Source organism: Ceratotherium simum, chromosome 25 (genome assembly GCF_057802395.1).
Source record: "Ceratotherium simum simum isolate JZ-2026a chromosome 25, ASM5780239v1, whole genome shotgun sequence".
NCBI classification, from domain to species: domain Eukaryota; kingdom Metazoa; phylum Chordata; class Mammalia; order Perissodactyla; family Rhinocerotidae; genus Ceratotherium; species Ceratotherium simum.
This window is the reverse complement of record NC_141924.1, coordinates 21,364,798-21,382,416: the sequence shown is the minus strand read 5'-3', so window position 1 is coordinate 21,382,416 and position 17,619 is coordinate 21,364,798. Positions and strand designations below refer to the sequence as shown.

The window sequence follows — 17,619 nt, the reverse complement described above, 5'->3', positions numbered from 1 at the left end:
AGGGAGGAGGGTGAAAGGGATAATTTGGTACATGTGTGTGGTGATGGGTTGTAATTAGTATTTTGGTGGTGAACATGATGTAGTCCATGCAGAAACAGAAGTACAATGATGTACACCTGAAATTTTTACAATGTTATAAACCAATGTTACTGCAATAAACAAAAAATTAAAAAAAAAAAAAAAAAAAAAAACAGAAATTGAAAATCCTTTTTACTATTAAATTGAATAATAATCCTTTATAATTATTGAGAAAGTTATAAGACCCCTACACGTATAGGTTGCTAACAAAAATGTATATACCCACATTTATATTCAATTACTTCCACAGTAACACTGAAAGGAGAGACCTTTTTTTCCTTTTGTAAATATTTGTGTCTCTGAGAATCAGGACAACAGCATATATTTAAAGTATAGAAGATAGAATACATTTTGGATAATCCTGTGATAAAATCAAAAGCATTACCTTTCCCTAGTCATCTCTTTTATGGAGCTGCTGTGTCAAAGTCTTAAAAGACGATTAAAAAAATATATATATATGTATATATTCACACATATACACAGGACAGAGTAGGAAAATAATTTTTCAAATCATTTTATTTCACAAAAGAAACAAATGGGACGTTTCTAGAGCTTACTATATTTTTGATATAAAAATAAGGAATTCTCCAAAATACGGACTAAAAATATCAAGTTTATGGATCTAAGGTACACAGAAAATTTATTTTACATTTCAGTCACCCAGAACAAGAGCTTGTGGTCTCCTCCAATTGCACAGAGTGGGAGAGTTCTATGCCAGGAAAGGCCAGATCCAACAGCTACAGAACCAATGAGGATGGGCTAGAAAATATGTGAAGAATTAAAGAAGTTCAATAAATCACCAAAGTTAATAAATAAAAACTACCCTTCAAAAATAAGAATGCACTGATAGATTGTCTTTGTTTATAGAGGAAACAGGATTAAAAAATATGCTCCCTCATAGGTGAAATACAGGTTATTTGTCTGCAGCTGGCTGGAATGAAGGATATGAATAATCAATGAATAATGGGTACAGCCCAGACTCGAAACATTTTTATAGTCTCAACTAACCAAGCAAGTAAAATTATTATATTTAAATGAAGGAGGAAATATAACAGAAGAAACAAAATGCTTCTTACATGAATATTGGCAAAAAGTCTGTTACTACTAGTGACTTAAACATCGAAAAATGCCTTCTCTTTCCAATTTAAGCAGATAAGAGACATTCATCAATGTCTTTAGTTACACATTACAAATTTGGGGGCTATAAGTGGAAAAGTAGAAAAGACAAATTTAAAAGCACACATGCCACACAACGTCTCCACATTACCTGAGAGTGTCCTAAATGATGAATTTGAAACTGGGTTGCCATTTTGCCAGGATAACCAGTGGTTGCAAACAAGTTTTCATTAATTGTGGACCACCTAAGAAAAGACAAGGGGATAAAAATAAGTACAGTTTCCTACAGATAACTACAAGCTTTTGTGAAACAGGTTATTTCTTTCTGCACAAAAACAATAATTTTATAACCCTAAATTTGTTAATATGGCTTTACAATTAGACTGAGAATTCCAGGGAAGTTAGCTATAAATATTTTATCATTCTATGAATATTTATTAAGTGCTTATCATGTGCCACTTTGTTAAATTCTGAAGTTACGGTTAGCAGTTCCTTTCTGATAACTAAAGGGCTGACAGTGTGGTGGGAGATACAAACAAGGCATCAGACAGACACAAAATATTTCACAGTACAATATATTAAACATATGCAATGTTCTTATTGATATTTGTTATAAAATTAATGATAAACTTGTTTTTCAACTCCTTGGGATGATAGAAACACCTAGAATATTTAAATATTTAAGTTTTCAAGGCATCTTAGACATTGGAATACAATGAAATCAATGAGTCACCAAGAGTTAATGAAACTCCAGCAACAGGCCCAGCATTAAAATAAGTGCAGTGGGGGAGATGTAAGAGAAAGAATTTGTGGACAAAAAAAAATGGCTCAAGTCTAGTTAATATTTTTAGATGTGGCACACATTATTAGTTGCTTGTTCAACAGCTATTCTGCCCTTTTTCCATGTTAACTGAACCCCAACTACGTTTGGCACAGGGTGTCCAACTCCAAGGGATGAGACACAATTGGTTTAAGGCAATGATAGCAATCCCCAGTGAAAGGGGAGTGCTCCTTCCTCTCCTCTTTGGACAATGTGGTATGAGGCTATGATGCCTGGAACTCTGGCAGTCATCTTGTGACTGTGAAGCAACAAACCCAAAGCCTTGCCATTGAAGATGGCAGAGGGAAAGGTCTGAACTCTTGGTGACACTGATGAGCTACTAAACCAATCCTGAGACAGCCTCCTCTAGACTTCTTGTTAAGTACCATAGTTCATTGATTTTAAAATGAATATTTGCTCACATCTCTGAAATCAGGATGCATCTTACAATCTATGGCATTCTTACATTTAGTTGAATGTATTTTTTTTAGGAGTACATAAAATAATGGTGTCCCTAAGTTCTACAATTTTATTGGGGATATTTGAGATTTGATTAAATATTTTGTTGTTAGTGCTGTCCAGTCCATTCTGACTCCTGGTGACCCTGTGCACAGCAGAATGAAACTCGGCCAAGTCTTTTTGTGCCATCCTCTCACCTTCCAGGCCTATAATAGACAATGCTCCGCTTCTATTCATAGGGTTTTTATTACTGGTGGCATAGCTTTCAGCAGCACAGCAACACGCAGTTGCCACAATACGACAACCGACAGATGGGTGGTGTGGTTCCCTGACAGGGAACCCAGGCTGTGGAGGTGACAGCGCCGAACCTTAACCACTAGACCACCAGGGCTGGCTTGATGAAATGTAGCATATAATAAATGTTAAATGTTCTACTGGTTTTAGTCTCTGTTAGTAAGCTTTCTCGTTTCCTGAAAGCACCCTAATGACTACACTATGCAATGGAATATTATGCAGAAATGAATGAAAAACAACAAGATAAACACGTATGTCAATTTAAGTGGAAAAAAAGTTGCAGATATGTAATATTGAGTGCGTTCTCATTTAAAGCACAACAATGAGGTTTATATACATAACATGGGTCCACCTACATTTTATATCTTTATCAGCACAAAAAATAAGGAAGCATGTGCTTCAAATTGTTGGGGTGGTATTAGTGGAGTAGCAACATATTTTGTGTTTTATAAAATTTTTTAGAGAAAATATTGGAAAACAAATCACTCCCTCGCCCAGACCAAAAGACAAAAGCAAAGACTTAGTTAGGAAAGCAAAACAACCATTTATAAAAAACAATCAGAAAAAAACAAAACAGAACCAAACCCAGTGCAAAGGAGAGGACTGGGAAAGTATTCCAGGTAGCAGCACAGCATGCACAAAGTAACCCAACTCAAAAGATCAAATTATCACCCCAACAAAAACAATACATTACCTGAACAAGCAGGCTCGATCCATGTGGACAGGTCTCTTCTCTTGAGGGTAACTAAAAGATAATATTTTGCATTTTATGAATTATGTGCTGGTCTCAAGTAGAAGAACTTAAATTAAGGTTTAAGAGGTACTTTCCCTTTAAAAGATACAATGCCCAATGTACTTAAACTGCGACAAAATGCCAAATAAGCACTGAATTCCAATTGATGGAATATGATAAAGACAGAAACATGATTTAGAATCATTACAGAACACCATCATTCAACAGGGCCAGTGTTTTTCTTTTTTAAACATAAGTAAACACTGCTCAGATCAAAGATTTCCTCCTCTGCATTCTTTCTGGGTTACTCTCAAAGTAAACCTGCAAAGCATGGGTACCCATCTCTCTTATGTAAAAACCCATGGCTCTGGCTCTTCTACAGGAGAGATTTGTTTTTGCTCTATAGTGAGACCCAGGTATACAAGAATGGCTCAATGGATCATTTAGCAAAAGTGACTGATTTTTTGGTAGGCAATCGATAAATATACTAAGGAAGTACCTGGACCGAGTAATATCCCAAATTAACCAATCATTCCCTGCAACAGCTCCGACTCTGAGGGTGTTTTTTAAGCACCAGTGTGCTGACATTAACGGCATCTGTTCTGATTCAAGAGATAAAATAGCCTGTTGGGCCATAAGATCATAAAACCGGATTGTTCCATTCTTCTCTGCAACCATTAGCTGTAAGATAGAAAAACAGAGAAAATTCAACCACCTAATTCACTAGCCAAATCTGAGAAGTAGGCAGATATTCAATGTTATATAGTAAAATGTAAACATCTGCATATATTACAAAAGGAAGATCAAATGCAAAGGAAATAAGAAAAGCCTGTGTAAAAATCTCTATCAAAAACAAAAAAGCCTTACAGAAAATAGGCAAAAGCAAGTCTCAAGAACATTGGGTATAATTTTAAATGATGATGTATAGTTACCAGGAAGAAGTGATCAGCCTATAGATTCATTCTGGGAAAAGTTACTTTTAAGTTATATTGTCTATAAAGGATAGCTAAGTGTGTCTCTCTCAACAGAGATGTATTTATGTGTTATACATCCTTATGCAACTTAAGTTTGCTGCCAGGATGCAAGGCAGCATGGCATAGTGAAAGAACACAGACAGGCCTGGGGACCAAGGCTGCCTCCTCCACTTAAAAGCTGAATGACTTGGCCAAGTTACAAGGCTTTCATTGGCAGCTTCCTCATTTCTAAAATGGAAATATGAAGACAAGAATAGCCACGGCATTTCTGTCATGATTAAATGAGTATTGTAGGTAAAACACCCACCACAATGCTTGACACGTAGTAGCCACTCCCTCAATAAATAGTAGTTACTACTACTTCAATATTTCCCTCATTTAAAATACTAGTAATTTAAGATGTTCAATAAATTAATTAGTTCCCTTCTTTCCTTTCTTTCTTTCTTTTCCTTTCCTCCCTATGAAATACTTTATCAAAGGTACAAAATAATTATGAATTCCAACCTTACAAAATATTAAAATGTGGAAAAATTTGTTTCTTAGACTCAAAGAAGTATGGCACTAGGATATGCATTTGTGGGTGTTAAGATATAGAAACTGCTGTGAATATATAAATGCATCAGTAGTTGTTGCCTGAACAAAATGGTTTGAAAAACTACATTTTCTGTAAATTTCTTACTTTTAAAGAATCTTCTTTTAATTCTGGTTATATTAAGGTGAAAACATTCCTGAAGGTGTGAAGTAGCAGTGGTAGCCTGGAAAGAATGTGAGACTTAGTGTCAAAAATCACTTTTGTATCTTTTTGTGACTTTTGTATCTTTTTGTGACTTTTGTATCTTTTACTGTTAAATGCTAGCATTTGCTTTGTGTTTTCCAGATTATATGTCTCTTCCACGTGGTTTATATCTCAGACGATTTTCATAAGAATCCTATGAAATAGGTAATCATGGATCCATCTCTCTCTTTCTTCTCTGGCTACCTCATTTTCACCAAGACCAAGCATAAGAGAAGAAGAATTCTGGGCTTGATCTGATATGGCAGACCACTGAGAACCACTGGATTGTTTTAGTACTAATAATAGATCAACAATGACAAGCAGCTAAAATTGAGTGCTTATTACGTGTCAGGTTGTCATTTAAGGACTTTATAAGTGTTCACTGATTTAACTTTCATGAGCTTCCATTTTACAAGATGAGGAAGTGAAGGCAGTGATTGAGATAGCTTTTGTAACTTGACAGAGATCACAAAGCCAGTTGTGGTGGAACTCCAGGCAGTTACCTCCAGAGTCTATACTCTTAACCACTTCTGTGTCGCCTTTCTTGAGTTTTTGAGTTTAGCAGAGACATGATAAAACTGGTATTTTAAGATTAGTCTAACTAAAGTAGGCAAGAAGAATCAAAGGGTGGAGAGCCAAAGACTTTAGAAACAAGCTAAGGCTGTTGGCAAGAGTTACTTGTAAGAACAGAAAGATGACGAATGCATCTTAATGACAGAGAGGAATGTATTCCAGGGACAGTGAAGGAAAAATTAAAAGATCTGGAAAAGTTTGCATACAGGGAAGGAAGATATCAAAGATGATTTTAGGATTTTGAATTTACACGATTTAGAGCAGGGACTTGCAAACATTCTGAAGCCATGGAAACAATAAAAAAAAGAAGGAATGGGCTGAAATTTTAATGATATATAGAAGAAAAACAGAAATTAAATTAAAGCATATAGAAGAAAGGGATATGAAATAACCACAAATTAAGCATTGAGATATAAGTTTTGGGATAGAGATTGTAATAAACGTTCTCATTTCTCATCTAGGACACAGCTTTTAAAAAGTAGCCTATTGTATTTATACATGGTGATATTAACATTTTGGTAGAATCCCTGATTATGCTTCAAGGAAACTCACTGCTACAGGGGAGAAATCTAGGCATAAAATAAAATTTAGAACCTTGATTCAGAAATAATACTTATATATGGAAATAATCCCTATACATGTAACACAGATAAATTAGAAAATTTCACTCATGTACACATAAGGAGTATAATTCTACTGATGAAAGATCCAACAGGCCTGAAACAAGTTTCCATGGACTCTCAGAGCTCAGAGAACACACTTATCAAGTCAGGGGCATCTCAGCTCAGGATTACCTCCTCTCTGAAGGCTGTGAGCAGATCTTATTAATCCTTCCTTATGTTATCACTCTACTTACTAGATTTTTTGATTCTAACACTTAAAATCTGTGTTGCTGTATTTCCATGTTTTTCTTTCTTACAAGTCAGGGTGTAACTTAAGGGCAAGGACTTTATTCACTCTTTTACCCTCTATTACAATAAACAGTACAGTGTAGGTGAGAACTATCCCTTGCAACAATTCACATATACATGGTGAAGGAACAGTTGGCAGAGGAGAAAGAAAAAGGGAAGATAGATACAAAGATGCTCAAGAGGACTAGAATAATGAAGCTTTAAAGATCCAGTGAGCAGGGTTTCAAGACAGAAGTGATCAACAGTGTAAAAAGCTGCCTTGAGATGAAGAATGGGAGAAAAGCCCACTGGATTTGTTAAAAATATCACCGATGATTTTTGAGAGAGTAGTAGAGACTGAATGAGATTATAGAGTTAGTCCAAGGGATGGGGAAAGAGGAACTGAAGTTAAAAGGTACGGGTGATGGGTTCAAACATTTGTAAATAAAAGGTTTGAAGAAGAGAGATTAAAATTAAAAGGGAAGATAGAAGAATGTAATGGTTTAAGAGCAAGAACTATAGAGCAGGCTGCTTGGGTTCAAATGCCAATTCTTCCAGTTAGTAGCTGTGTGGCTTTCGGCAAGTTACTTAATTTCTCTGTGTTTTGGTTTCCTTATCTGTAAAATGAGGATCAGCACAGTACCTATCTCATAAGGTCGCCATGAGGGTTAAATGAGCTAACATATATAAAATGATGACAGTGGGCCAAGCATATGTAAGTACTATGTGTTTGCTATGATTAATCAAGCTTACCTTTTTGTGCAAGTATAAGGACAGAAAAGAGTCAATGGAAAAGAAATATAAAGACATTAGGGGGCTATGAAAGCAGCATGCCTAGGAACTGGCATGAGCTCTAGACAGCTGAAGGATTAACTTTAAGAAGATGAATGCGGTAACTTTAGATTCTAGGGAGAGAGAAAATAGAGTGACGCCCAAGAGAAGATACAGGTAAATGAGAGAACTCTTGTTGAAAGGCTCCTATCTTCTCAATGAAATAAGAGGTAAGGCCAATTGGTAATAACTCGTAGTGTAATTTTAGAATTTTAGAAAGCTCTACTCTGAATAGGACCTGAAGAGCACTGCAGCCAGGTCAGACTTGCCTTATGCCGCTGATGCTTTCTGTTTGCACACTATGGTGCACAAGCGTGGATTCAACTTTTTTTTTAATGAATACCACTACTCAATAGTCTGGGCATCAGTTTTCAGACTGTCATCTACCAAAGAGCAGGAAAAGGGTACTCTGAATAAATGCCATTTATGGATGATGGTTGTCAAATAAAAACTTAATTACAGAGGTCTTTTAAGGTACAGATTTCTAGACTAATCCAAATGCATTCGTGCCAAGTAGAGTCTCTGAGGTGGAAAAAGTCACTGAATATTCTCCTCCATGTGCATGCGTATTACACATGTATACGTCTTTTCAGCTTGATAAAAGAAAGCTAAGTACTAAATAACAACCTTAAAAGTTTCCTCAGGATGCCAGCACACACTCATTCCAGGGGAATGAAGAACAAAATGAGCTATCTGCATTCCTTCCAAGTTCCAAATCCTAATAAAAAAATAGGAGTATAATGTTAAATATTTTTGATTTGATATATCACTGCTAAAAAAATAAAATTTCCATGAATTTATTCAAAACTATTAACTAGAGATTATAAGGTACACATTTGTATTTAAAGTATATCTTTTAAAGAAAATTATAACATAATTATAATTATTTTAGAGAATGTGAAAGAAGTATGAAGAATTTACGTTTTACTACACTCAATCATGGAAACACAGTCACATGCATTTTCTCTCTAATTAAACACAGCAACACAGCAACACAGTAACCAGATTAAATTATTCATATACTCTATTTTGTGGGCAGAATCTTGATGTTTCTAGGTCACTAATCAGGTGGCATTCCTACTTTAATAGTCATTTCAATTAACAATAATTTCTACCAGGGGTGCTTAAACCATGCCCCCCAAGTGCTCCCATTTTCAATATAACATATAAAGAAGCTCGTATGAGGTGACGTGAATTTAGGGAGATAGTAATTTTCCAAGGTTGCTTATTCCTCCTGCCTTTGGGGTTCCATGCCAGGGGCTACTTCCTATCTTATACCTTTTCCGATCTGGCTCACTTCCTCATTCTCTTTTTCAAAGATCGCCTTGTTAAATTAAAGGTGGGGTGAAGGAAGAGGCAATTGGTTCCTCCCACTCTCCCTCTCCTCAATACTTACAAATGCATAGTAATAAGGACCAAGTTACTCACTGACATGGCTTCCCATCTCAATTTCTTTCCCATCCCCAGAGTGGAGATCAAGATTCAGAAATCTCAGTAATGGCACTTTGTTGTGAGAAGTGCTACCTCCCACCCAGACTGCTAGTTTTCCAGCTCATTCTTCACACTCAGCCACTGTTACATCTCTGTGCTACACTTCTGTGGCACAGAGTTAGCACGGCAGGAGACAGAAGTTGGTGGGTGGTTGGCAAAGTACCCACAGAATTCTGATCCTTAACTGAACTAATATTAGCAATCTTGAGACTTTTTCTTCTAGGTTTTACAGTATATCATTAGGGACCATAAAACAATTTCAACAAACTTAAGGAATATATCTTTTTTTTTTTTGGTGAGGAAGATCAGCCCTGAGCTAACATCCATGCCAATCCTCCTCTTTTTGCTGAGGAAGACCAGCCCTGAGCTAACATCTATTGCCAATCCTCCTCCCTTTTTTTATTTCCCTTTTTTTCTCCAAAGCCCCAGTAGATAGTGGTATGTTATAGCTGCACATCCTGCTAGTTGCTGCATGTGGGACGCCGCCACAGCATGGCCTGAGAAGCAGTGGGTCGGTGCACACCCGGGATCCGAACCCGTGCCACCAGTAGTGGAGCACGCGCACTTAACCGCTAAGCCACGGGGCTGGCCCAGGAATATATCTTTAAAGTCTAGACAAAAATTTATTTCAAAGTAGACAAATTTATTGGACAATGCTACTCTTCTGTGCCAAACCACATTATTTCAAATATTTTTTATTCCTTGTAGAAATTATAGTCTCCAGTCTTGAAATATCATAGTTACATATAAACTAACATAAAAGTTTTTCAAAATGATTATCTACTTGATTAAATAATTTAGAAGCATACTCTTTCCTCTTGCCAAATCAACACTTTTCATCAGTATTTACCAGAGAAGGCAGACAACTACAATTTAATTGAAGAGGGGAATCACATTTACCAAGGGTTTATGCAATTGTGTTTCACCCCCTACAATGAATAAGATTATTAACTATGGCAACTGAAAATTTCTTTCTTCTCTACTGCCTTTTGCATAATAAAGTGCTGGGCTAGCATATATTTTACCACTATTGAAATACTAGGAATTTGTCTTGCAAATTCAGTGAGTCCCATGAGAGAATGGTTTAAAGGCTCCATTCTTTGGATCTTATTCTTTGGATCTAATTCTAATATGTATTTGATTTTTGTTTGCTGTTATACAAATTAAATAAACACATACCAGAAGATTTTCATGATTTTTTCCTTTCAAATGAAGGAAACCAAAGAGGTAGAAAATATGGATAAAGATGTTCCATGAAAACAGGTCAACTAATGAAGCGTATTCCTGTCCAATAAACCAAATTTTAATCTAACTTTTAAACAGTATTTTATCCTGAACAGAACCTAACATTTAAAAAAAAAAAAAAAAACTGACTTAAAAACGAGGAGGGTGATCCAGATTACTTTACACGACTAGGATAAAATGACTTATGGTTTGTAATTATACGCTTATTAAATAATTCCCAGTGGTTGTATAATCTAAGTACTAAGTATGCAAAATACAACAAATTGGGCTGAGATGAGTTATAACTAAATTAGCTACAGATGGTATACTTTAAGTATTATTCCCCCCTTTTGATAGATTTCATAATTAAGTTCTTCTCAAATCCTTTTGTGGAGCTCAACTCATTTTTCTGTGTCTTTACTACACGGCTCATCTAGTTAATATTAGTTCCATCAGATAAAGTCACATTTCTTTAATTTTTTTGATACTTTTTTTGCAGTACACCATATATAATAAAAATACACAAATCTTAAGCATATGGCTCAAAGAGAACAGCACCCAAATTAAGAAACAGAGTATTTCCAGAACTCTAGAAGTCATCTTGTGCTTCTTTCCAGTCATATTTCCTTGCCCTCTCACAAAAGGTACCCGCTATCCTGACTTCTAACACCATAGCTTATTTTTGCCTGTTTTGAACATCATAAAAATGGAATCATATGGTATGTATTTTCTTGGTCTGGCATCTTTCACTCACCATTAGCTTTGTGAATTTATCAACACTGTTGTATGTTGTTATACTTTGTTCATTCTCATTGCTGTATATATTCCATTAATTAAGTATACTGCAATGTATTTATCTATTCTACTGTTGACAGACTTTCAGGTTGTTTCCAATTTTTGGTCATTACCAATAATGCCGCTATAAACCTTCTTGCACATGTCTTTTAGTGAATACAGATACCCACACACCCACTCCTTCCCTTACACACACACACACACGAAACCCACCCACCCACCCGCTGGGTACATAGCTAGGCGTGGAATTGCTGGATTATAGCTTACATATATGTTCAACTTCAGCAGGTATTGTCAAATAGTTTTCCAGATTGGCTGTACCTCATTTTTATTTTTTTTCTCTCATATTTCTTTTTAATTATCAACTGAAAAAAATCTCAACTTTCTCTGACAAAAACAATCTTAATCATTTGTCTGAATGGCAAAAGGTACAACTTTTCAGTTGGTCTTATTTGTAGGGCAGATTTCTCAAATCATCCCCTTTTCTTGCATTTTAAGTTATTTTCATCTATCTACGTATGGATAAGTTTGCATCAGTTTTAAAACGTAGTGGACAAAATGTATAATAAAAGCTCTCTTCATTGACCTCCTTCTGACACACTCTTCCTTTATCCCTCTGTAGAACTGACCAGAACAAGAAGGCTATTTTCTAATAGGCTCACACATGCATTTGTTATAGACTTACCAAGAGGGAATACAGGTTTTTTGCTTAGCAAATCACTGTTTGTAAACGATGTAAACCCATGCTTATTAGTGTAATTACACAATTAATATTATATAAGCTGACAGAATATGAATATGGAAGAGCTGTTTCAATGGAGCTAAATTGATGGCAACTAACTAAAGATAAGTTTCTAAATGAAAAAAAAGCTCTTAAATTAGGCATGTGTGGGGGCCGACCCCGTGGCTTAGCAGTTAAGTGCGCATGCTCCACTACCGGCGGCCCGGGTTCAGATCCCGGAGAAGGATGTGCAACTACGACATACAACTATCTACCGGGGCCTTGGGGAGAAAAAGGGAAAAAAAGGAGGAGGATTGGCAATAGATGTTAGCTCAGGGCTGGGCTTCCTCAGCAAAAAAAAACAGGAGGATTGGCATGGATGTTAGTTCAGGGCTGATCTTCCTCACAAAGAAAAAAAAAAAAAAGGCATGTGTGAGTTACAAAAGATTAAGCAATAAAAATCATAAAAAGCTAGATATATTGAATTAAGACTGCTTTAGCAAGTGTTGTTTTCACTGTATACATTGTATTATGGCTTCAGTTCATGCAAAAAAGAGGTCCAATGCTAATCAATGGACTCCTAACTTAAGAAGAAGAAGAAAAAAAGCCTTGGCCTAATATCAAAAGACTGGCAAATGGCGTATTTTCATATATATAGTATATTAAAATAAGGTAGGTAGATATTCCTTTAAAATGACTTCTTGAGTTTACCGACTATTTAGTTATCCAAGGAACTACGGGTTTAGACCATGTCAGATAAGAGAGCTTCTATTGTAACACGAAAAAACTCCACAAATTAAAAGTTGAAATTTTAAAGTTAAAATTTTGAAGTTAAAATTTTAATATTTCCAAATTTTTTACTAATAAATTTGTTTATATTAAATAAAATTACCTAAAAGTTAATTATAACCACAGAAGCAAACTTTTCAGGAAAGTGGTACATCACAGAAAGAGAAAAGCTATAAGGTTTCATAGCCTTCTTAATACACATAAACACATGGAAAGATAATAGATACCATCTATAAAAGTATAAAAATATACCATTATCAAGTTAAACTACCTTGACAAAAAATTGGGAGCTATATTAAATATATATGTATACCTATTTAAATATTTACAGAGGAAATTTCAAAGAAAAAGCTTTTCTTTGGTAAAGGTAAAGTTAATCTGCTGACATATTAAGAAGCCAATAACATAGACTGAATCAAAGGGCACTGGAGATAGACAGCATCACTCTTCAAGTAAAATAAAATGACAGTTTTGACCCAATTTGACTACAATTATAACAAACACCCCCATCTCTCCCAATTCTGTGGTCCTAAGCAGAACTCTCAGATATAGCTGTAAAATGTACGGATGAAGAGCTTTTTCCAGATCTAAGATTACAAATTGCACTTACTTTACTTTTGGTAGTTTATTGTTAAAATTATTACCTCATTTCAGGCAGAGTGCTTTTCAGCAGAACATTAAGTATCCCTACCATATGGTATTTAAATGGAATTGTCCCATTTAATTAATAAAAAGGTCCCATAAATTGAGTGTTGGCATATTGGGAATATCCTAGATAGCCTCAAGGGTCTTTTAAGTTGACAATTAGTAGAGGGAGATGTTCCCTCTGAGAATTCAAAAGGAAATTTCCTGGGTAATACTCTGTTCTTTTTATTTGTTTGTTCTCCATTTTTAATTGGTAGCTCACTGTTAGGGAGTTCACTGTAGAAGGAAATTTCTGCTACCAAATGTTTTTGACAACACAGACAAAAGAAGGAATGGATGACATTAAATGACACATCTGTATCCACTTGGCCCTCTCTAACTGGTAAAGCAAAAAATACAAACCACAATCTTTCTAAAAGACATGACTGGATCACATGAGTCATTGTATTGATTAATTAAATATGAAAGCAAGAACAAAAGCAATACCGGGGTGTAGTTAATAAGGATGAAAAGGCACTTTACAATGTTACTGGGTACAGGAGAGGGTCCTCCAACATTTTTAGACAAGAAACATGTTTTTCATTGAGTTTGTGACAGCAAAATGAAGATTTTCCTCTCTCATTTCTAAATAATCAATCACTAAGTTACTCATCATGCTATGGATGACTCAAAAAAGGGAAAAATATGGTATATTTCCTTAATAAGTGAACACACAGGAAGAAAAGTGAAACAAATTACAAAATAATTTAGTGCTAAAATATCTGGTTTTAAGTGCAAAAAGAGTCAGAGGTAGGGAATCATATAAATGAAAATCCAAATCTAGGGATTACATGGACAAATCTTGACAGTGGGTATGGTAGGTTAGAGCGGTGAATAAACAAACTTTCTCAGTTTGTGGCTTAGACTATGGAGAACTTTGATAGCCAGGCAAAGCCTTGACAGTGGAGGCAACAAAATAGCATGATAGTAAAAAATAAGCATTTTGTAAAGGGTACTTGCAGGATGTGTCAGTGTCTCAAACATAATCAGAAATAAGATTATACTAACTCTGCTTTTTTTTTTTAAATACTTGAGACTATTAAGCAAGTAGTATTAATGATAAAAGAAATGGATTAGCATAAATTTTAGTGACTTGAGAGTAAGAATAATTATAGGGGTGAAAATGAGAGATAATTGCATATGCTTATTATTTTACCCTTCAATAATTAAAAATGAGTCAAAAACATAATCAAAGGCTGTGTGTGTTTTGGAGGGGAGCGGAACTGGCCTGTTTCAAACGTAACACTAATAAACCAACCTTACCACACAAAAAATAATCTATTATTGTACATCTTCATGAAGCACTGGAGGGGTTGAAAAAATCTTATAAGCTTACATGTTGTTGCTGCATTTTGTTTTCTTGAAATTATGAAGAAATTCAGCAGAAACTACAAGTTTATCATCACTGAGGTGAGAAACTACCTGAGGCCACCCCAGAGAATTAACAAACATAGACTTTTGAAGGATAGGAATTGTGAGAAATTTTGTCACATTTAAAAATAAACCTCAAAATTAAACTCTCAACTGCAAAGAAATACCAAATGGTAGTTTTCAAACAGATCATATGTAATGATTTCATCTTTAAGGAACTCAGAGTAAAAGGACTTTTCCTTTAACTAACATAAACCTTAACACAAACACCAGTAATATTACTCAGGGAATATTAACATTTCATTATTTCCAAGAAAAATTTTGATATACTTTACAACTTAAAATTTGAACATATGCTATAAATGAGGGAAAGTATTTCTTATCAGTCACATAAATGGACTTTCAAAATAAACCTGAAAAACGTTTATGGATATGATTCTTATTTATATAATTCACTTACTGCAACCACACGAGGGCCACATAAAGCAAGCTTAAATTACTGCAATCACTGATACGGTAATACACTTTATGAAGTACTGGTTTTGTATTTCATCTACAAGGGCATATGAGAGAGAATAAAGAGTTGAATACTCGAGAGCGGTGTTACCAGTACATGATCATATACAATTTCAAAAAATTCTTCCATCACTTTATAACTTTTACTGTTATGATCTTTCACTAACATACTATTTCACTGCATTGAATTAGAAAAGGCCTGCAAATGTGATCAATAGGTGTTAGTTTAATTTTTGGACAGTTCTTATGAAGACACAGAATTTTTATGTTCCATTCACTGGAGGTAAACGATTACCAAACTCAACACAAACCACCTATTTTATCCCATTCTTAAAGCTCTTGTTAGAACTATATGATAACTGATCTTGATTCAAAATGTAACAGAAAATTAGAGGGAATTTTAGAAGACAAGCAGAGAACTTTTTTCCTGAAATTATTTAACCATAACATTACAATCAATAATATAAATTCTCCCAATTTCACTTTGTACCTGAAATTATTTAGGTGTAGTTTATTTGCTCCTAAATGGGGATTAACCTCCCAAAGAACACTTCATTGGCCTACCTTTAGAAGGCTCTCAGTCCCTTCTTTTCTCTGTTTCCCACAAGGACTATTTTTAAAAAGATCACATATTTTGTGATCTCCACTGGGGTGGGGGCAGGAGTGGAACACTCCATCTTAACTATGGATCTTGAAGACTCTCAAATATACATGAACAGAGGTAATACAGAAAGACCTTAGCTAGCATGGGGTGCACAGGAGACATCTGATAAATATTCTTTTTCCTGTTGTCAAGTTTTTCAAAAAATGATACTATTGGCTTAGTGAATATCTTAGGCACTAGAGTATTCCCTTATCCAGTGATTTGGTTATATTCCTAAAAAAATCTTATTCTTTATTTTTTATATCACACCACTTCTCTCACTCTTTTTAAAAATGATGGGAGTGAGAACACGACAACTATTAATATCACATGTTTTATAGACAAAGTGAATGGCACATTACATGCCTCTATTATTTTAGTCTTAAACTAAGAATCTCTTAGTTTCTAGAAGCCAATTTTCCTTCACCATAAATTTTATCTAATATTTTAAAAGATTACTGAGGAGGAGGGGAGAAAAGGATTTACTTCTGACATCCTTTGTAGTTACAGTGAGTACTGGGTCTTCTATTTCTTTTGTATCCCCCAAAGTACTAAATGTTGGCTATACTAAACGTGTTTAATAAACACTCGTTGATCTGACTTGTTCTTACAGAACGGTACTGTTTTTAATATACAAAAACATCTGTTATTTGGCACCAACTGGGAATAAGATGTTCTGTATTAGTGAGTTTTTAAAATAATAAACTTAACCCATTAAATACTTAAACACCATTTTTACCTTCTTTTGGAGGTAGGGGATAATAAATATTTCTAAATGAATATGCACTTATTTACCTCTCAAATACTGTAATAATTGTAACCTTCTTTTGATAATGTTGGGTCATAATTATGAACACTAGTATTTACATTTTCCTGTGTATATGCATATACACACAGACACATACATTTATGTTTATATGTGTATACGTGTGTATGTATATGGGTGTATTTGTATATGGTGGACATGAGGCGGGGCCATAAAGGAAATGGTGGAGAACATGAGGACGAATGGCTAGCAATCCCATGATTTACTTGGTTATTTCTTTTCTTAAACACATCTCCTATCAGATGCTTTGTTTGGTAATTGCATCTTTTTTTTATAAAGACGTAGTGACAGATACAGAGCTGTGTTCATTGCTTCACCCACTCACACACTGAGCACTCTTCCAGGTGCCGTGATGACTCTAAGGTAGTAAAGCATGGCTGACCCTGCAGAATACCTTATTAGTGAAAAGGTCAGAGCAGTCTACCCTAGAGTAATTTCCCTCATCCTCTAGAAAAGACTGTTTCTTTTTACTCTTCTTCTTCATCTGAAAACTGGGCTAATGAAATATGAAGAAGGAACATGACATCTTCATTTCAAGAATTGGTACTAGAGTGTTTCAGCAAAGATTATCTTCCAAAAATTATAAATTTCTTCACAAGCAGAAGATGGTAACACTTCCATAGACCTAACTCTTGGAGGTTACTGTTTTTTTCCTGACTGCCTTTAATATTCTTTCTTTGTTACTGATTTTTGACAGTTCTATTATCATGTGTCTTGGAGAAGGTCTTTTCTGTGTTGAGATAATTGGGTGTTCTATTAGCTTCATGGATTTGTATATCCAATTCCTTCCCCAAGTTTGGGAAGGTCTCAGCTATTTTACCTTTTTTTACCTTTTTACCTATTTTACCTTTTTACCTTTAAATAAGCTCTCTGCTCCCTTTTCTCTCTCTCTTCTCCTTCTGGAATACCCCTTATCCTTATGTTGCCCTTTCTAATGGAGTTGAATAATTCTTGTAGAATTTCTAATTTTTTTTTTTAATCTTCTTTCTCTCTCCCCTTCTACGTGCACCATTTCT

The 17,619-nt window shown here is 34.9% G+C and overlaps 1 protein-coding gene across 2 annotated transcripts in view; it reads right to left on the bottom strand.

Moving 5' to 3' along the window:
• Nucleotides 1–576: 576 nt before the first annotated feature.
• NUP37 (nucleoporin 37) overlaps nucleotides 577–17,619 on the bottom strand; it is a 47,538-nt gene continuing 30,495 nt past the window's right edge. For both annotated transcript variants that reach the window (XM_087449030.1, XM_004418027.3), the window contains exons 6-10: nucleotides 8,171–8,261; nucleotides 4,000–4,181; nucleotides 3,462–3,512; nucleotides 1,346–1,439; nucleotides 577–837 (exon numbers count right to left, since the gene is read on the bottom strand). In XM_087449030.1, coding sequence (XP_087305156.1) covers nucleotides 724–837; nucleotides 1,346–1,439; nucleotides 3,462–3,512; nucleotides 4,000–4,181; nucleotides 8,171–8,261 — 532 coding nt within the window. In that variant the 3' untranslated portion in view covers nucleotides 577–723. The remainder of the gene's footprint in view (nucleotides 838–1,345; nucleotides 1,440–3,461; nucleotides 3,513–3,999; nucleotides 4,182–8,170; nucleotides 8,262–17,619) is intronic.